The sequence below is a fragment of the Pecten maximus genome, chromosome 4 (assembly GCF_902652985.1).
Source record: "Pecten maximus chromosome 4, xPecMax1.1, whole genome shotgun sequence".
Taxonomy (NCBI): domain Eukaryota; kingdom Metazoa; phylum Mollusca; class Bivalvia; order Pectinida; family Pectinidae; genus Pecten; species Pecten maximus.
Genome location: NC_047018.1, coordinates 12,099,930 through 12,122,345, shown reverse-complemented (window position 1 = coordinate 12,122,345; position 22,416 = coordinate 12,099,930). Strand labels below are relative to the sequence as shown.

Sequence of the window (22,416 nt, the reverse complement as noted above, 5' to 3'; positions counted from 1 at the left end):
TTGGTGTTATATTTTCAGATTTAGCTTTATAATAATTTCAAGTTTTCGTGTCATGTCTTCGGAATACTCAGGTGTCATTTTGTAAAGGGTTCCGATCTGTTTCAATAGATGGCGTGCTGGTAACTACTCCGCATTTTGGGGTCTGACCCTAGACGAGGGTGTACGATATAGGCTTGGAACTATCCCACCAGACCCAGCCGTCAGGAAAATGAAGCCTGTCCGGAACCCGGTTATAGTTGACTTGCCGGACGAATTTGATTCCAGAGAGCGCTGGCCAGGGCGGATACATCCTATCCGTGACCAAGGCAACTGCGGAGCGTCTTGGGCATTTTCAACAGTAGGTGAGACAAACGCAGGGTATTCTTATATCTTGACATAAATATACTGAAATCAGTGATAAACATTATATACACTAGTATCGCTCATCTTAATTAAGACTCATTACAAGATATACATATCTTATTGATGTTTTCTAGAATGACAAAGATCGATATTAAGCTGGGATAACACACCTCTTTCATCTCTCATTTCTATGGATTTACGTGCGATACTCTATCAAACCCTACAATTATCGTATTACTCGTGAGATGTGCATTGTATATATATGTATATGATGTTTGGTTTTAGCTACTGCGTCTGACCGATTAGCAATAGAATCGGACGGAATTCTTCAGGATGAATTATCTCCCCAGCATCTACTGTCTTGTAATACCGCCAGAGGGCAGCTCGGCTGTGAAGGCGGATATCTTGATAAAGCTTGGTGGTTTCTTCGCAAGAAAGGGTTTGCATTTAATAATCTCATGATCAATAGGGAAGTTGTTTTAGAAATAAAAAAGATACCAGTACATGTTACAAATAATGAAAGTGTATTTGAATAATTTCCTTCGGATAGACCTACGAGGAAATGGTAATTAAAGAAACAGCCAACTATACAAATATGTTCACCATTATATGAACAACGCAGACAGATTTATTTACCACAATCCTTGTTTTTCATGTGAAAGAAAATTATAAATAAATACTATTGGATGTGTATGAGCGTCATCTAACAAAATGTCGAACTTTCTAAAAACATAAGTCAAATAAACCTCTCTGAACAGGATAGTGTCGGAGGGTTGCTACCCTTATGTTAGTGGTAGCGATAACGAGGCGGGGACGTGTATGCTGCGGGCCAAAAAAGACGCCAACACAGCCCCTTGTCCAAACGGACAGGCAAACAGTACGGGGCGGATTCTCTACTCCACGCCACCATACCGAATATCTAATAATGTGAGTATGATGACGTATGACTGATGGCACGAGCTTCGTTGTCCATACCGTAATGTGTCGTTACATGCACATATACTAGTTCTATAACGTCTCATTTCTTCAGTTGCGACATTCAGTCTTAATGAGCTGCCGAGATCAAAAACAGATACGTATGATGACACATTGGGGCGTGAATGGTCACTTCCAACATACGAAATCAAAGCCTAGGTTTATTTTTTTATTTTCAGGAAAGGGACATCATGAATGAGATCTACAAGAACGGCCCAGTACAAGGTACGCTGTCCTATTCGGTATCTATCTATTAATTAATTTAGAAAGTATCATCCACGTAGGTGACGCTTTATTTGTGTGCCAACATACACATTCTATTAGCAGAGTGATGTGTCCATGTTTTATGATACAATACATATAAATCATGTGGCACCCTAAGTGTTTAAAGTCTTTACCTAACCGCCAGAACAGCGTTTGGACAGCCATTCACAATTTGGTATCGTTTGATAGAAGTTCTTTACATGATGGAATCAATTATTTTGTTCTGTTTTATTTTTCACCACTAACTAACGATAGTTTGTTTAATTTCCTGACGAATGTCAAAGGTGATTCATTCACACACGCGTTCCGACAGTTTATGAGATAAAACACAATACAAATTGTACATGTGACATGTATTAAATGGTACATATTTACATGTATATAGCCATTGCCGTTGATTTATATTTTGTTCTCAGATGAGTGATGTTTTAGTTTTATTTTCAAACTCCATTTCAATCAGTGTAGCTGGACCTGATGAAAATGTCTATTTTTACAGCTATAATGAAAGTAAAGGAAGATTTCTTTATGTACCAATCCGGGGTATACCAGTATACAAATACGATTCCAGATCTTCTTCCGGACGAGGATGACAGAGGTTATCACTCTGTCCGGATAATCGGGTAAGTCATTATTTACCCATTCTGTTGGTCAACCCCCACTACTTATCTCCCTTTATGAGTATGGACTGTTGGTTGTTATATATAATGGTTATACCGTATTGTTACCTGACTATCTAAATGTAAATTAAGTATTATACAGCTGTTTCATACTTTATCAGTCAACAGTCAAAACTGTCCCTCGGTGTTGTGACCAACCTGATGAACTATCTCCCTCGGCCGAAGTTGTTTTGATTGTTGGCTGATAAGGCATGAAACAACTGTTTTGTTACCTGAATAATCCACAAGATTTCACATATAGGCTATAGCTATTTGATAAGGCTGAAAAACGCGTAAAAAGTCTTCAGTAATCTGTTAAATCCGGCTTGGTGCATTTTTCGAACTACAAAGTTGACGTTCCGTTGGCCTTGCAGCACGCTGTAAGACTTCTTACAGGCCATTTTATGACATTTAATGTGGTAGCCGAATCCCTGTTTTCAATTATAAACAACAAATCCTTATTGGAGATTTCTTCGAACGTTTCTGACTTCAAACCTTGGCATTGGGGCCGCGGTGGCCGAGTGGTTAAGGTGACCCAACACTTTATCACTAGCCCTCCACCTCTGGGTTGTGATTTCGAAAGCTACGTGGGACAGTTGCCAGGTACTGACTGTAGGCCGGTGGTTTTTCTCCGGGTACTCCGGCTTTCCTCCACCTCCAAAACATGGCACGTCCTTAAAAGATCCTGGCTGTTAATAGGACGTTAAATGAAACAAAACAAACCAGATCAAACATTGCTGGAGATACTGTTTACAAATCACGATAAAAAAGACGCTTCATCAGAATCTGTTCCTCGACAGTTAACAGTAAAAACTAGTGACCGGTGAACAGTCATATAGAGTCAGGTAATATTTTTGACTGTTAACTTGCGAGGAACACCCAAACACCCAAAGGATTTCGATGAAGCGTCTTTCTGATCGTGATTTGTAAACAGCACCTCTAGCAACGCCTATAGTCTACAATCAGGTTTTGTTGTATCTAATTGAAAACAAGGATTCAGCTACCACATGAAATGTCATAAAAGGGTCTGTATGGATTCTTAGAACGTACTGCGAAGCGGAAGGAAGTTAATTTTGGAGTTCAGATATGCAACTTTACGCGTTCCTCAGCCTAATAAAATAGTCTATATGTGAAATCTTGTGGGTTATTTAGGTAACAAAACAGTTTTTTCATGCCTTATTAGGAAACAGTCAAAACTCTCCTTCTCTGTGTTGGGACCAAACCTAAGTACTTTTTCCCTCGGCCTCTGGAAACAGTTCATCAGTTGCTCCCAACACCTCGGAGAAGAGTTTTGACTGTTTGAAACAACTGAATACTGTTGACTATTTGTTGGTATAAATATTGATTATGACGTGTTGTTGACTATTTATTGGTATAAATATTGACAATGACGTGTTTGTTGACTTGGTTGGTATAGATAATTATCTTTGACCAACGGTTGTTATATATATTGGTTATGACGTATATTTTGACGTTTTGTTGACTGTTGTTACCAACACTCTGGGCATCGTGATGATCTTATCTCCCTTGTCATACAGTTGGGGAGTAGACACAAACACCACCAGCGATGTCCCCGTCAAGTATTGGGTAAGTATGATTTATAATTTCTTAAAAACTTAAAATTGGCCAATCTATTCTGAAGAAACAGTGTACAAGTGATCCTGGGTTAGATTATCACGCATTTTGAATATCGGATGTGGCCACTGAAATTTAGTATTGACTTTGACCCATGGCAACATTCTACTATTGGTTGGACTAAATGACATATGAATTAGTTTTTATTCAACATTAGTTCCTTTATGATCTTGAATCATTACATGCGATAACATTGATACATCTTACAAAATATGTCTAGATAAATACACGGTTAATTTCATGTAATCTAACTGATTGCTATGAGTTTTTATTTTGTAATTCATCAACAATCAAACTGATGCTTCATGCTTTGCTAGTAAAACGCTTGATCTCTACGGAACGAGTGTAATGCTTCTTTGCACGACTATTTTGATGTTAACATAATATGAATTAAATTTTATCATACAGTATGTATAATAAGGTATAACGATCGATATAACTCAATGACCTTCAGTTGAAAAGGTTGAAACTGACAATTTTAAAATTGTCATTTTGTAACAATTGAAAAGCTGTCATGTTGTGACAATTGAGAAGTTGTTTCTTTTATTAATAGTAAGTCTAGAAGGTTGATAGCGCAACAGTCAAAGTCGATCGTTATATCTTCCTCCGACGACATTTACTTAGTTAGCATGAATATACATCTTCAAACGTTGATACGTGCATTGCGGACTTGACCACTGTGACGTGCATTTAGTAACTATTTACTGTATATGTCTCTCCTGCACGTGAATATGCTCTTTACAACCGGACTGTTGTCATGCTTTGCTTCGCTAAATGCTTTGCCAAACACTTTGCTTGATGATTGACTGTTGCTTTGCTTCGCTTTGCTTTGCTTCGTTAAATGCTTTGCGAAATACTTTGCTCGATATGGACTGTTGCCTTGCTTTGCTTTGAACCGCTTAATACTTTGCTAAATGAAGCTACATACGTAGCCCACGTACGTTAGGTATGTATTATGTAGACACCATGTAGTGCATGCAATCTCCTCGAGAATGATTACCTACACCGAATTTCTACATCGTGAATGCACATTAGATGCACGTCCGCTTTCCAATTTTATCTCAATGTATTTGTTAAATATAAATGCATGTCTCTCAAGGTTTAACTCTCGTTTGTGGTACACCTAGATATCCCAGATGTGTATAGATGCATTTGATGTCTGTGAAACACGCCGTAACCAGATAAACGTTATAGAATGGTGTGCTAGGGTACATTCATTACAACATCATTCAAGTGGAATGCTAGCAGTGCTTTTAATATACTACATTATATGTCGATCCCGCGCCGCCAGTTTACCGATAGTTTACCATTAAAATATTTGCTGCATGTCAAATGTATATTTGGGAAATCAGAATACTACGTAAGCACTAGATTCTGTCCGGAATTATAGATATATACGGTATTCATTGTACCATTTAATGCCAAAAATAAACGTTTTGGTATTTCTTTTGATATGAAACAAAACTTGAATATTACACATAAACTAAGAACACAAATATCCTGTAACAGAAATTACAACTTTCTATCTCCTCACATTTATAGGTGTTATTTGTACATGTATGTGTGTTCAATTGTTTGGGACGTTGTTGGCGTATATACGTGTGTCTGTGTGTGTAGTAAACGCTAAATATTACCCAGAGATATAATTATGATAGCTGGTGTCGGTTGATACGCTAACGGTAACGGTGTTTATATAATCTGGAAACATGTGATGGTTCAATGTTCGGGCGGTTTCAGCTATGTGCCAACTCGTGGGGACATTTTTGGGGCGAAAAAGGTTACTTTCGAGTCAGGCGTGGGGTCAACGAATGCGAACTGGAAGATTTCATTTTTGCATCTTGGTGGAGTAGCCCAGCAGTGCAAAGACTTGTTCCTCCTATTGGACGCGCCCAGGAGCTAACGTTCCCAAGCCATTTACCGAGCTTTCTTCGATCTATCGGCCCTATCAAAACGTTAAGGAGAAATAGACAGAGGCGGAAACGGAAGCTGTGAATACGTAGTTACCAAGGGGACACTAACGAGTCAGATTAAACAGGCTAATCAATATTCTCAACCATTAGTCACTTCCAAAATTCTATATCGGGCTAAAATTTCATTTTCTTTGCTTTTATAAAACACATGTTGACTGAACTTAACTAGTAAAATAACAACATGATATTAAAGAATAGGAAGGGATATGATAATTATTAGTTGTGGACAGAATAATTACGTGCGTCGCATTGGCGGTTCAGTAACGTCATGGCTTAGTATTGTACATTTAACGTAATTTAATACTTAGTTTATATAGAACTTATACAGGTACATGTATGTATTTACAAAATGTATTCAGTATAGATATATATGTTCCTAGTTTAATAATGTAGATGATTGTAAGTGTACTACATATTTATAAACTACAAATATTGTTAGAATTACACATATAAATATAATCAAATATACACATACAATTAAATGTACACATACCAATATAATTAAATAGACACGTAATACATTTGGTGTCCACCGTAAGTACGAAACATAATTAGTATCATATATGTAATATGTTAAGTATACCAACATATATATCGTATCTACTCACAGTTAAACTGTTAAGTATCTACATTGTAAAAATAGTTACTATCTATTATATGTATATATATACACATGTCAAAACATAGTTTTGTTATTATCTTAAGTTTAATATATGAAGTATCATATAATAAGGTACAAACATATTTATAATATACTTAAGTTACTATTTAAGTGTAAATTTAATGGATAATAAACAAACATTGTACATCTTTAACAAATATATAAATATAATTAGTGTTATTACATAGTAGAGATTGTCTGTTTCCTGATTACCGAGGTTTACTGTTCAACACGAATTTACGACCATATACTGTACCATGTGTTTTAACTATGAATACAAAAACAATACTGGTATGTAATATACTGAGACGCTTAACTAGTCTTTATGGTAGAAAGGTGGTGCGATGCTTCCTTTTAATCAGACGCATGAACCTCGTATTTGAAATTATACATTTCTGTCAAGTTTTGTCAAACAAGTTTCCATTTAGATTACTAGTATAATAATCATACCTAACATGTATTTACATATATGCTTCCTAAAACGCTGGTTAATTTTTGGAAGTTTTAGCAGTGACATCTGATCTTGTTTATAGTAGAATTTACTGCTTGTGCAAAGGGGAGACATTTCTCCGCCTGTTTGCCTGAGTTGGATCCATCTTGTTCAAAGTAACCGCGTTGTTGAGGAACATTCGTCCAATGCTGTAGTGACAAATCCCACTTTCTAGTTTATAGACTTACTTACTATGGTTAGGTTTCTTTCCTGTATGCATGCCCTCTGCACGTTGTTGCACTTCCGAGTCACTTCTACGCTTATCTAGCAATTAAGTCCGCATTTGCTCGTATCTATTATCAAACGTCTTTATCACTTGAATGCAGGAATTCTAATCATATTGTCATTGTTTCGATTTTCCATTGCTTTGTCATATTGAGCAAATTATTTGCATGTTGTCCCAAGCTACCATTTTAACATGTGAATGTGCTACTTTGACCATATTTTGATGTATATGCTAATTTCAGCTGTGTATAAACTCTTGGGGTACTGATTGGGGAGAAAATGGCCTGTTTCGTATCATACGAGGAACAAATGAAAGGAGAATTGAGACTTTTGTGCTAGGCGTTTGGGGTCGGAGACAAGTGAATCTGGCCCCTGGGGGTCTGCGTGATGACGGCCTGTATAATGTGTATACTAACTATAGAATCAAAGGGAGGCGACCAGTTACACCGAGACCACCATAATTAGTAATACACTCGCCATATAGCTCTTGTCAGTAATGGTAGTCATCACACTCGTTTACGCTGGAAAGAAGTGACAACGTTGATAAAATACCGGTTTTATGTAAAGGTAGGGATCATGTTCCTACACTAAAGGCAGGGTAATCAAATGTGTTAGTTAATGAGTTGATATTTAGGCAGACATCTTTTGCCAAGTAATGTTTGTCAAGTAATATCATACGACGAGTTTGTTGATTTACCATTGTTTTGTTGTTATTCTTATTCAAAAAAGTATTTATTACGTTTTCGACATATATAACACCCAGGAATAGTCCCATATTGTTCGTGATTTTAGGAATGAGTAAGAAAATATACAGGATCATTTCTAGATATAGTTTATACTTACAATTATCATATCAATAGAGATTAACACGTGATGTAATCAGTATACCTCGTGTGACGCATATTGATTTTAAAATAGCATCTTAGATACTCATACCTCTTATAGACGTGCTGTCTCAACTATGTTTTATATCTGAGATGTGTATTGATGTTTGTACAAATGTAATGATGTGTTCTTTATCTGAGATGTGTTTTAATGTTTGTACAAATGTAATGATATGTCAGCATTATAACAGGATTACAACAGAATTGTCAGGGAAATGTTTTCATGTAGTAACTTGTTACCTCAATGTTTTATCATGACTTTGTATAAAATCTTGTTGTATCCATGTACCACCCTAGTTAATCCGTCGATATAAGTCCATGTCGTATACCAAATCTAATCCATCACCTAGCTATCCCTTCCAGCTTTGCGTCTTGTAAACAAAGCTCAGGCTGAACAATCAAAATAATATATTAATGCTTTGTTCTTAGTGCCTATACACCATACCGCAAACCTCGTGCATTTTGGAAAGACAGTTAAAAGTGTAACAAATGGTGCTGACTAATTTAAGGTAGAGAAAGTTGTTTTCAATATCCATGCATTGTTTTAAATAGATAAATTGATAATAAAAGGACATGAAAAGTCATTGATTTGTTGTTTAGATACACACATATTCTTGAAGCTATTTAAACAGGATTCATTAAAGTAGTACTGTAATGTGTCTATACGCATGTACAAATCTTCTTTGAAATTTAATCAATTAGAGTAATTATACAATGAAATGTTTGTTTCTAGAAATAATTTTGATACCACGATGCACGTGAACAACATCATTTAACAATGTGAATATGTATTTGCCTTTTCACCTCGTACTTGTAAAAGTCACAAGTTAACAAGTTACCATTATAGCTGTATGTAATAATACACATATAATAACGTGCTATACATATATGTTATATTATGTATGTAAAATTGTGTTCAATAACCTTAACTAACGTGCAATAAAAAAAAAGCAAAGGGGAGTCGTATCTTCCTTGATCCTGAGTTGTGTATACTACCGTGACACATGCTGGACTGAAAGGAGATGCCAGTTGCCGTTATCGTAAATATTTTGGAGTTTAATTCAAGTGCGAATGGAGGAATCCAGTCCATGAAATTTACACTTCAGGAAATGAACGGATGCACAAGAGTAAGAGAAAGTCAAACGAGAAGTTGTCTACGTTAGAACAGATGTACTAGAATTATAGAAAGTCAATCGATAGGTGTCTGTTCTATAGAACGGATGTACTAGAGTTAGATAAAGTCAAACGAGAAGTTGTCTGTTCTATAGAACGGATGTACTAGAATTAGAGAAAGACAAACCAGAAGTTGTCTGTTCTATAGGACGGATGTACTAGAGTTAGAGAAAGACACACGAGAAGTTGTCTGTTCTATAGAATGGATGAACTGGAGTTAGAGAAAGTCAAACGAGAAGTTGTCTACGTTAGAACAGATGTACTAGAGTTAGAGAAAGTCAATCGATAGGTGTCTGTTCTATAGAACGGATGTACTAGATTTAGAGAAAGACAAACGAGAAGTTGTCTGTTCTATAGAACGGATGTATTAGACTTAGAGAAAGACAAACGAGAAATTGTCTGTTCTATAGAACGGATATACTAGAGATAGAGCAAGTCAATTTTCTTCTTCTTATTTTTTTTTTTTTTTTTTTGGCGACAAAAAAGATTGAATTGCTCATTATAGACTTATTTTACCTGATCTACCATCTACTCTAGGTTGAAATTCCTTAATCAATCCAGAAAAAAATGATTTCATTCAAAACCTCTTCACTGTCGAACAATGTTGACGAAGTCAATTTGTTAAAGATTCGGAGATCATCCGTTAGATATTTTACTATAGCACTATATATCTGGCAATAATATCAGTTATACGTCATACTAACAGCATACTGTACACCAAACACTTAGAGGTACACTTTATGAATGAGCAAAACTAAAGTTACATCTGAAAAAGTACAGCTAACCAGAAATGCGTGTAACAATTGCAGTAGATATGCCAAGGAATAACAATACATCCATTGCTTGTTTTAATGACTTCGCATTATGCACATGTACTGTGATAACAGTTTTGTTTTCGATTAGAAGGCGACACAGTACCAAGACACGTCGTTGCTCTATAGGTGTCTACTAACAACAACACGCCCATAATACCAGGCTTAGCATGCGTCCGACTCTAGATCCAGGCGGTGCTTTAACAAGGGATGAATGCTTGATGTAATCAGTAAATATGAATTACATATACATAGATTGCCTTGTTTCGAAAGACCATGCACGTTAACACAGTGTCCTCAAACCAGTGTTCAGTTAATTATGTGGCTTTTCAGAGATGTGCCAATTCATGGGGAGACAACTGGGGTGAAAATGGTTTCTTTAAAATCCTGCGCGGAGAGAACGAGTGCAGTATAGAGGATATTGTGGTAGCCAGCCACGTACAGTTGTTATGGTACGATGACGTGACGGTAGACGAGTACACACCATACCCACCGATACCACCGCCTTTTCCCAGGGACCACATGCATGGACCATCAGGCGCGTTCGGGTACGGGGGAAGCAGAGGCTTGATATACAATATATACAAACAAAGGCGAAAAAAAGTAAAACAATAACAGACCACAGTGTATGTGCTATTACCATGTGACAGTCGAATAATATCGTCATATATATTTAGGACCTAATAAATGCCGTTAAATGTTTCATTGTCTGTGTCAGCATGCATTACAATCTCTCAGATCAGAGCTGACTATTCATCATGAATATGTATGACTAGAGTTTGTAACCATCAATGATGATGCTCTGTCACAATTAATAATAGACTGGTACATCGGATTTAAAAAGTATACCACCGAATCATTTGTGTAAAACTGATGTTTATGTGGATCCAGTGTGATCCGTTAATAAGTTATATATCACAGGGTCAAAGATCCTGAAATACTGAACTTATCCAGTGCTTCAATATCTCAAATGGACATTTCTGAAAACCTAGGTAAGACTTAGGTACGGTATACAAAATCATGTATACATTGAAATCGCCATAAAATATTTGATTATCGTGTGCTAATGTTTTCTGTTATTTTTACATAAAACTGTCTTCCTACTAGAGATACTACCTGCATTTTATATTAACACAAACAAGATTTAAACCATTTCCCTTCTTTTCCGATTTGTTTTAACGAAACGTTATATTAAGACTATTATTTTACAAGGCCGCCTTAGCTTTTCCACTTGTCTGACCCACCAGTCCTAGCGGAGATAAATGATACTAAGGTAGGTAATCCCGTATAGAATTTTTTGCTCGATTTCGATGCCTGTTTACCACTACGTATGAGTGAAGTGAACTGGGCAGTTTTCGTTTTTGCGGTCCAAACGGCTTGTCCAGTTGGACCGGTGTTGTTAGTTTATGAAATAAAAACGGACCTGGCGATTTTATATTGTTTTCAGACTAGCCTTGACAAAGACTCCCAAGGCCTGTATTAACATTTGCATAGGTCCTTCAAGATATATGTTTGAAAAATTATAATCAAAAACTGACGAACCGGTTTGTCCACATAAACGAATAGGCCCTTGCTCTACCTTGGATGACATCTTGTTTTGATGTCGTCCACGTGATATTAGGAGAGTGTTGTCATCACGTCGCTACAATAAGTGTGGAAAGAATGACACAAATGGTTTGGTAACCTTCTCTTTTAGTAACCACATCAGGATGATCGTGGAAACAGTTCACATCGAATGGCAGAAACTGCAAAGCGATACTTCAATTTTCTTATCTAGATTAAGAGTGAACTATTACCACCATCCATAAGATTTACGCTGAAAAAATTAGTATTTATTCTACTCTCTGTAATCAATTCATAATCTATACATAAAGAAAGGTCGATCCTAAAAACAACAAACGCTCCGAATAACCAAAGTTGTATACCGATATAAAGCAAAGCAAGGTAACAGCTGTGTCGTGCCCTATTGACATTTATTTAAGGGCAATGTAGATCCGGTATCTGGTTATATACATCTTATACAGTCTAATGATGCATATGATGATCATTGTTCCCTGAATAAATGTCAATTTGGACTGTCATAGTACTAGATTTTGTTGTATTTGTCTTAAACTAAAAATACCAGTGTCGACGTACTTAAAAGTTGTGACGATACCTAAACGCTAAACTGAGGACATTGACATAATTTATTAAACTTCCTGTACGATTGCAGTTGCATTTTAAACTTAGAACGACGCTGGCTTTTGATATTTCAGCTTTGTGCGAACTCATGGGGAGCCGAATGGGGAGAGTCTGGTTATTTTCGAGTGACAAGAGGCAAAGATCACTGCACCATCGAATCCATTGTCGTGTCTGTCTGGAGGAACATCCGAGGAAAGAACAGGAAAACGATCAGGGACAGACTACGTTTACAGCGTCTGCGCAAACTCGCCAGGAAACACAAGAAACATGGCCGCAAAATACGTCATCTTGGAACCAAGATGGATACACTAGCTATCAAAATTGGCAACACATGATGGCATATAACAACAGGTGTACCTATATAGGCAGATTTCGTACAGTGTTTCAAAGAAAATGAAGTCATTCATCTCACATTACAGACATTGTTATAAATAGTGGACAATCGATTGATGCTCTGTCATATATAAAGAGTAATACAAATATATTTGATTTAATTCATTGTATCAGTGCAAATGTCAGAAATATTGAACGAGACAAATGGTATAATTCAACCAATAGATAATTACAGAATAATCAGTTTGTAACATTTCTTGACACGACAGATTACTTCTCACACATTTAAGTTCAGACTTGGGTATTAGTGTGACGTGAAAGAATTCACGAATTTTTCACTAGTGTTGTGTTGTGTTGTGTTGTAATTTATCCTTTCCTGTTTTTCACTTTTTCCAAGTTCCTCTGCCATAAATCATCATATTATTCTATCTAGTTTTTCTTTGGTTTATTTCGTACATTTCTGATGAAATGTTGCTGATTTTGCCCACTCCTCCATTATTTTCCTGTTCTACTTCAATATCTTCTTTATTTTTGATTAATTCCTCTTGGACTATTTCTTTCACCTTTCCTTCGTTACATATAGATTTTTATTACATTTTTACCAGTGAAATATCAAAAATTATTCATTCTATAAAAGTGATATTTTTCATATTTTTCACTAGTGGAAAATATCACTTTTGCTGATTTGACCAATCAAATTAATGATTAGAAAATACCAAAATAATTGACCAATCAGAAAGCCCGACATATATGTCAGCACCTGGACAGGGGAAACTACTTTTTTTGTTTACAAATTATCGCTGTAGGCCTAGTTAGCATACGGGGTAGGTTTTTCGTTGATAAAAAATGTAATAAACAGAATATCTAACAGTGTCTTCAGTAATACCAAATATATTTCACTCGTGCGGCTAATATTTTGATATTTTTCACTCGTGCTGCGCACTCGTGAAAAATATCAAAATATTAGCCCCACTCGTGAAATATATTTGGTATTACTGAAGACACTGTTAGATATCCTCTATGTCTTTCCATATCTCCTCCTTGACAATCTTTTTCATATCCTTGATTTCACATTTGCTTTTTATCTAACTTTGTAGTTTCCCGAAACGCTCTTCATATTCCATCATGATTTCGTCACACTTTTCCTCTATTTTGAGATCTGCTTCGATGCTTTTTCTATTTTTCCTACACGGTACACAAAACCACACAGTCTTTTTCTTTGGTTAATATTTCATATTCTTCGTCCGTTTTAATTAAAAATTGCATGCAGAATCTTTCCTTGCACCTTTGACGTTCTGTTAGTTTAGCTCCGCCTTATATTTCACAAATGTCCATATTTCGTCTTCCGCTTCTTGATCCTCATGATCAGATGTTTTTCCTGGTTTCAGATTTTGCTCTTGATCCTGATTTTCGTGTTGCGTTTTTGGAGCTATTTACTCCGGTTTTACCTTCCCTGCCTGCTACGGTCGCCATCTTGTTTTTTCTCCGAGAACAGGGCTTCCCTATTATCAGTGACTTCCGCGTAGTTAGTCTCTCAATATATATCTAGGTGTTGGGTAGTGTCAACAGGGCTTCCGTCTTGACACTCTATCTCCTGTTTATTTCTATATAATTCCCTAAGCCAGAGTTCTGATAGTGTCTTTGAGGCTATCTCCAGTTTATTTCTATATAATTCCCTAAGCCAGAGTTCTGATAGTGTCTTTGAGGCTATCTCCTGTTTATTTCTATATAATTTCCCTAAGCCAGAGTTCTGATAGTGTCTTTGAGGCTATCTCCTGTTTATTTCTATATAATTCCCTAAGCCAGAGTTCTGATAGTGTCTTTGCGAGTGTACCCGTCCTGGTATAGGTTATAATCTACTTTGTACTTTGTACTTAACTTCTTTTTGCTTGACTACACTACAAATAGTAGATCCTGTCCTATCTTTAGTAGTTTTATTCTGTTAATCTCGTTGTAATAATCCATAACTCTTGTTAACTCCTGGTCCTTGTTATATGTTGTTGCCACACCTTTATTTCCGTTCCAATGAGTTATGATGTAATAGGTACAGTCAATGAAAACAACTGCGTTCTTATTTTGCCTTAATATATTACTTTTCAATTGTCTATATTTTCCACAATTCTGTCGATATTTTTTCAATAACTATAAGTCAATAGGCTAACTAATTCCCCACTACTCATAATTTGCGACATGGCAAGCAAATGAAGTCTATTGATTTCGCGATTTGATTTAAGCGGTATCGTATTTGCCTCAACACCCTTACTACCAATATTCAGCTTAATCGGACATCTCAATGTAACACTAATTTGTATAAGAACACGATTTGTCTGGTTCTTGTTCTTCATTCTGTGTTTCTGGAAAAAAACCTGGGATATGAAACAGCTTTATCAATAAAGCATTCACGATTTTGACCAATCAGACGCCTCAATTGTTCTAGATTAATATGCATTAATATGTAACACCATTTGATCAAGTTTGAATAAAATTGATCTAAGGACTGAGAAGCTATTGGCCATTACACATAACCTGTGTATAGCGACCTGGTTATCATGACAACCAAAATATCCGGACATGAAAGCCTGCATGCACACATACAAATGGTCCCTAACATTTGTGTGTAGTCTTGTAGAAATTGGTTAAACAGGTCGGGAGTAGAGCTATAGACAAGATATAGGTATTTTGGTTACCATGGCAACCAACTAATATTTATTAGGGCTCCTGCCCTTAAGCAGTCACAGTGTCCATCTGTCCATCTGTCCGTCTGTCTGTATAGCACTTTTTCCCGTGCAAGTACTTGAGTTTCCTTGGGCCGATGTAATTCAAACTTCATACAGTGATTCCTTGTTGTATGATCTTGATTTTCAGCGTCAAAATTCAAAGGTCAATGTCACTGTTACTACATATAAATAAACAAACCACCTTCAATGCAAATTCTAGAGTGTGCTTTGGCTAATCTATATCAAACTTCTTTCAGTACTTCCATACTTAGGGTTTGCTTAGAATTGATTTACAGTCCAAAAAGTCTGATAGAAATAGTGTTCAGTGGTCTTTGCTCCATATTCTTCTTTAAAAACATGTATTGGTTATTATGTTTTGTTTGCTTTCTATGGCAGAGTGTACTTAAGGTTAACCAGTAATCTGTCATTCTGACCGGCCATCAAGACTTTCGACTTAAATGTTTTGTGCTGTTTCTCAATGAAAAAAATGCAGATGTGCAATAGGGGTTTTAACAAGAGGTCCAATGTGCCTGTATTACTCACCTGATTCTACAGCAACTTTGAAGTTGATCTAGGTCATTTCTTAATGACCTAGATCAACTTCAAAGTTGTTAAGTTATTAACTTAAAGCTGATAACCACTAGAGTAGGCTAGGTTTATTCCTGCCAATAAATTTTCTAGTCATTCATTCCAGCATACTATTGGCCTAATACCAGTCCCATGTCATGTCCCTAGGTCTAATGTTCATTGAGAAGAGGTTAACATACTTAAGCTTATTTGACCCGTGACTTTGAACGTAGGTCAATGTCATTTATTTGAACAAACTTGGTAGCCATTCACTCTAGCATGCTGCAGACCAAATATCAACTCCCTGGGTCCCTTGGTTATTGAGAAGATGTTTAAAGTTTTTAGCCTAATTGACCTTTATGACCTTGAATGACATGAAAAACACTTGGTCAGGACCATCTCGAGAGCAGTTAAGGTAAGTCAGAACTGAATCTTAAGGAGTTTGAATTGTGAAAAGTCTATACACGGTGCACAACAACGGACAAAACACAATGACTATACCTCATACTGACCCATCGAGATGACCTAAAAATACAACCTGAAATATACTGTCAAAAAGTATCATCTAAGGCCCTGTACAGAAGTTCAAATTTTCTGAAATTTCACAAGATAAGTACAATTTCTGAAATTTCACAAGATAATACAATGTGAAATGCTGAAGAACATTGTGATTAAAAAGTCAAGGTTGCTGTAGAAATATACTTTAAAGTACATCACATAAAGCCCTTACGGAAGGCAAAATGTTCTGAAATATCCCATGCATAATGATACTCTGTGTTATACAGATGTTCAACAGGAATTTAAAAATTTGCTAATGTTAAGGTCAAGGTCATTGTGTAATTTATATATTTGAAGCATATAAGTATTAATTCTATGTCAGTGTATGACTTAGGTTAAGTTAAGGTAAAGGCTCAGACACATTACGGTGCCCTCACTGATGTGTCAGTAATCTAACTGCTTTGGATAATAGTACCATATTTGCCCTCACTGTTACCGTAAACCTTTTCATACCCATTTTCAGCTTAATCAGACATCTTAATTTAGGCCAATCAAAAGCCTCCACTATCTCCATAGTAACGTTTCTGGAAACACCCGATGTCTTAGATTATAGGTACATTTTGTTTCATTAAATAGGTCCAGTTGACCAAGTTTAAACAATCGTAACGTCTGTTGCACATTGTGGTTTCTACCGAAATGTATTCATGAACATTTGACACCATGACCTCTGAGGTTTTTGTAAAAAGTGTGACTTAAAGCCATACCTACAATACTCCAAGGAACACGTATATACAAAATAACTATTACTTAGGCAATTAGCCATTACTACAAGGACTGTTTCACTTAGTGGCATCAAGGGCCTTAACGGGTCAAGGGTCATAACACTGGCAAAAATAGTTCTGTCATTGGTACAAAGTTTGCCTCACATATTATATCAATATACCTCACACTAGAATTAGGGGGCGATTTCACTATTGGTACAAAGTTCGCCTCACATTGTATATCAATATACTTCACACTAGAATTAGGGGGCGATTTCACTATTTTGAGTCTATATTGCAATACATGTATACTGATATTTTAACCAAAAAAAATATTGCAATTTATTTAAAGTTAAAAGAGACATCGTTTACATTAGGTTTTGCATTGTAGAAAGCATTGAAATTTTCATTATTATGAAACATATTTGACTTTACAAAAAAATAGTTAACCCCCATAGCAACCCTCAAACCAAATATAAGGACCAATGCACACTTATAAAGGAGTCTACTCATGCCTATCAACACTTGAACTAAACACATTCTTTACATATATTTCATCTGTGACACAAAAAACAAAACTAAAATGTAAAGATGCTTTTTTATTGAACATATTCGATATTAAAATCACATCATTATACTCAATTATCATCTTATCACATAAAATATGAAGCCTGTTGTAAGGCAGAAGCTGGCGTTGTTAACTTGATGTGAAGATCATGATTTTGATATCCTGTTTTGTACCATACATACAGGCTTGTCAGAGTGCATAAAACCTCAACACCAGTAACTCACGTGGTCAAAAATAAATATTTCTAACATAGAATATATCTATTTTAACATGTAATGAAGAATATGGATTCAGGATTTTGATTAAATATGTTTAAGATTATACACTGAGCAGAAGAACTCCGGTGTCATTTGATTTTGGTATAAGACATCATCCACCTTTTCATGTAAGAGGAAACAGATAAACTAGTGTCAGGTGGAAATTGTATGTGTGAATTCAGATATGGTTGAGTCAAGTTTGTAATATCAGATGATCAATAGTAGAGTTTTATCATCAGAGGATCATCAGTGAAGTTTGTAATCATCAGAGGATCAACAGCGGAGTTTTAACATCAGAGGATCAATAGCAGAGTTTTATCATCAGGGATCAACAGCGGAGTTTTATAATCAGAGGATCAACAGCTGAGTTTTATCATCAGAGGATCGACAGTGGAGTTTTATCATCAGAGGATCAACAGCGGAGTTTTATCATCAGAAGATCAACAGCAGAGTTTTATCATCAGAGGTGGAAACATCAAAGGTGGAAACATCAGAGGATCAACAGTGGAGTTTATCAACAGAGAATCAACAGTGGAGTTTTATCATCAGAGGATCAACAGTGGAGTTTTATCATCAGAGGATCAACAGCGGAGTTTTATCATCAGAGGTGGAAACATCAGAGGATCAACAGTGGAGTTTATCATCAGAGGATCAACAGTAGAGTTTTATCATCAGAGAATCAACAGTGCAGTTTTATCATCAAAGGATCAATAGCGGAGTTTTATCATCAGAGGATCAACAGCGGAGTTTTATCATCAAAGGATCAACAGCAGAGTTTTATCATCAGAGGATCAACAGCGGAGTTTTATCATCAGAGGTGGAAACATCAGAGGATCAACAGTGGAGTTTATCATCAGAGGATCAACAGTAGAGTTTTATCATCAGAGAATCAACAGTGCAGTTTTATCATCAAAGGATCAATAGCGGAGTTTTATCATCAGAGGATCAACAGCGGAGTTTTATCATCAAAGGATCAACAGCAGAGTTTTATCATCAGAGGATCAACAGCGGAGTTTTATCATCAGAGGTGGAAACATCAGAGGATCAACAGTAGTTTTATCATCAGAGGATCAACAGTAGAGTTTTATCATCAGAGGATCAACAGCTGAGTTTTATCATCAGAGGATCAACAGCAGAGTTTTATCATCAGAGAATCAACAGTGCAGTTTTATCATCAGAGGTGGAAACATCAGAGGATCAACAGTAGTTTTATCATCAGAGGATCAACAGTGGAGTTTATCATCAGAGGATCAACAGTGGAGTTTATCATCAGAGAATCAACAGTGCAGTTTTATCATCAGAGGATCAACAGCGGAGTTTTATCATCAGAGGTGGAAACATCAGAGGTTCAACAGTAGAGTTTTATCATCAGAGGATCAACAGCTGAGTTTTATCATCAGAGGATCAACAGTGGAGTTTATCATCAGAGAATCAACAGTGCAGTTTTATCATCTGCATGTAGCTATCATAATATAACAGGATTTATAAACTTAAGATTTGTCAAAACCTTAACAGATTGTGTTGATAAAACATTTTCATATGAGAAAATATTTTTTAATAAAATACAATTTATGGGTAATCCTAAAAGCATCCATTCTTCTTTTATTAATAATGTTCCCTTAAATTGGAAATTGAATTCTAAGCACCTATTAAACTGCTATCCACCATGATAGGCATCTGAATGCTAATCAGAAAGCAAGCCTAAAATACTGTAGTCTGATGTGAAATTATATATAGGAAGCATACTAATTAACACTGTATGTGTGTAATAATGTAATTGTTAATTGATGAACTACAATTTAATTACACATAACCACTAAACAACATTTCTAAAATGAAAAGTCCTTAGTAGCAAAAATAAAATTGGTAGCTATTGCTGTTGAACAGTGTTCATACAGGTATTATAGAGGTTTATAATCCTTTTGAGTATTGCTATTAGTATTCCGACAGGAACAGTACATTGGAGGATTCTGTCATGTAACGCTTGTGAATGGAAAAAGTATACATACATTGTATAGGCCTATAGATATATGTGTCACAGTTCAACTAAGGCAATTGTCCGCGCCAGAATTATAGCAATTATTAGTTCATGTACATGTTATGTATGGTACATGTACATGGTATGTATGGTACATGTACATTGCATGTATGGTAAATGTACATGGTATGTATGGTACATGTACATATTATGTATGGTACATGTACATTGTATGTATGGTACATGTACATTGTATGTATGGTACATGTACATGGTATGTATGGTACATGTACAATGTATGTATGGTACATGTACAATGTATGTATGGTACATGTACATGGTATGTATGGTACATGTACAATGTATGTATGGTACATGTACATTGTATGTATGGTACATGTACATGGTATGTATTGTACATGTACATTGTATGTATGGTAAATGTACATATTATGTACGGTGAATGTACATGGTATGTATGGTAAATGTACATAGTATGTATGGTACATGTACATGGTATGTATGGTACATGTACAATGTATGTATGGGTACATGTACATATTAAGTATGGTACATGTAAATTGTATGTATGGTACATGTACATGGTATGTATGGTACATGTACAATGTATGTATGGGTACATGTACATATTATGTATGGTACATGTAAATTGTATGTATGGTACATGTACATAGTATGTATGGTACATGAACATTGTATGTAAGGTCCATGTATAGTATGAATGGTCCATGTACATAGTAAGTATGGTACATGTACATTGTATGTAAGGTCCATGTACATTATATGTATGGTACATGTACATGGTATGTATGATACATGTACATAGTATGTATGGTACATGTACATTGTATGTATGGTACATGTACATAGCATGTATGGTCCATGTACATAGTATGTATGGTCCATGTACAAAGTAAGTATGGTACATGTACATAGTATGTATAGTACATGTACATAGCTAGTATGGTCCATGTACATAGTAAGTATGGTACATGTACATAGTACATTGTATGTATGGTACATGTACATGGTATGTATGGTACATGTACATAGTACATTGTATGTATGGTACATGTACATAGCATGTATGGTCCATGTACATAGTAAGTATGGTACATGTACATAGTACATTGTATGTATGCTATGATTGGTAAATTTAACACTGTGATGAAAATCATTCAAATAATCAAGGAATATTTCCAGCAAAGATTCGATAGTAAATCCCCATACACAGGAAAAAAGTTTCCTGTAGCCTTATTTTCCCATACACATGAAAAGAGATACGCACATATAGAAATTTCCAGGAATATATTCTTGGTACAAAAGTTTGCTTTTGTTTATTTTGTTTGATGTCCTATTAACAGCCAGGGTCATTTAAGGAAGTGCCAGGTTTTAGAGGTGGAGGAAAGCCAGTCTAGAGTACTCGGAGAAAAACTACAGGACTATGGTCAGTACCAGTCACCTGCTCGACGTGGGTTTTGAACTCGGGACCCAGAGGTGGAGGGCTAGTGATAAAATCCCGGGTCACCTAAACCACTTGGCCACCGTGGCCCCAGTACACAGGAGTTACCCATATGGCAGATATGCAGTTGAACAATGTGAGGTAATGAGGTAAATCTGTCTAAATTTACTTTGGTGTGGGATATTGATCAGAATAATGGTAAACATGTGATAGACATACATGTGACAGAGTGATACGTTGATCACATGACCTCCAGCTTGCAGTCTGATGGTAGAGTAGCTGCTTGGTTATGAAATCAGCAGTTTTCTCAACGACAAAACTTAATGTACTCAATGATTTATCCTATTTTAATATTATACCTCTACTTCATTTACTCTTTATCAAAATAGCTGGTTATATGGATTATATCCCTCAACATTGCTTAGCTGTGTTTTAGCCCTGTGTGTTAGTCTGAGAAATAAAACATCCCTTCAGAACCAAAACACACCAGTACTCTGTAATGTCCCCCAAGCCAATCAAGCGAGAGGTGGGTGAAGCTTGATTCTGAACATACCATCAGTTTTCAAGCGATGTGAGAGTTGGCCAGAACGTGTTTGTTTCTGAAGGTGGAAAATACAAATTGAGAGCACAAATGTTCAAGGCATGCAATTTAAGATGGATATCGGTAACAAATTTATACACTTTCTTTGGATATGAAACCAGAATGACATAAGTGACAAATTATTACCCAGTGAAATGCCTGCCCCTTCATTTCGTCTTGTGAAATATTCAAAATAAATTCAGGTCATCATAACCTGTATGTTTCAATTCACTCAAATTTGGATCAATTGTTATAAAAATGACAGGACACAGCTATACAGCTTGCTGTGTAATACAAATACGTCTGAGTTAAAATATCTCTCTTCTCTGTATTGGTATAATAGTACGGTTCAGGTATAGTGTTGAGGGATATATTATGGCAATTAAGTTTCTGTTTTCCCTCGACC

At 35.9% G+C, this 22,416-nt stretch overlaps 2 protein-coding genes across 10 annotated transcripts in view; both read left to right on the top strand.

The window, feature by feature from the left end:
* Positions 1–13,187, top strand: part of LOC117325252 (tubulointerstitial nephritis antigen-like) — a 40,507-nt gene extending 27,320 nt beyond the window's left edge. Inside the window, exons 4-10 of one of the 4 annotated variants that reach the window (XM_033881362.1) lie at positions 109–341; positions 628–781; positions 1,101–1,269; positions 1,497–1,542; positions 2,078–2,201; positions 3,776–3,824; positions 12,343–13,187. In XM_033881362.1, coding sequence (XP_033737253.1) covers positions 109–341; positions 628–781; positions 1,101–1,269; positions 1,497–1,542; positions 2,078–2,201; positions 3,776–3,824; positions 12,343–12,603 — 1,036 coding nt within the window. In that variant the 3' untranslated portion in view covers positions 12,604–13,187. Of the gene's footprint in view, positions 1–108; positions 342–627; positions 782–1,100; positions 1,270–1,496; positions 1,543–2,077; positions 2,202–3,775; positions 3,825–5,609; positions 9,071–10,420; positions 11,151–12,342 lie in introns of those variants that run through there. The other 3 variants (XM_033881361.1, XM_033881363.1, XM_033881364.1) reach the window with 3 other exon arrangements.
* Positions 13,188–17,483: 4,296 nt separating this feature from the next.
* LOC117325251 lies at positions 17,484–20,158 on the top strand. 6 transcript variants are annotated; one of them, XM_033881359.1, is made up of 5 exons: positions 17,484–18,210; positions 18,521–18,576; positions 18,619–19,065; positions 19,150–19,300; positions 19,372–20,158. In XM_033881359.1, exons 1-5 carry the CDS (start codon positions 18,181–18,183, stop codon positions 19,429–19,431), a joined length of 744 nt encoding a protein of 247 aa, XP_033737250.1. In that variant the 5' UTR covers positions 17,484–18,180; the 3' UTR covers positions 19,432–20,158. The 6 variants fall into 6 exon arrangements, 4 of the variants coding, with proteins under 4 accessions (XP_033737250.1, XP_033737247.1, XP_033737249.1 ...); XM_033881356.1 differs by having other exon boundaries at positions 17,485–18,210; positions 19,344–20,158; XM_033881358.1 differs by having other exon boundaries at positions 17,485–18,210; positions 19,150–19,315.
* Positions 20,159–22,416: the final 2,258 nt, after the last annotated feature.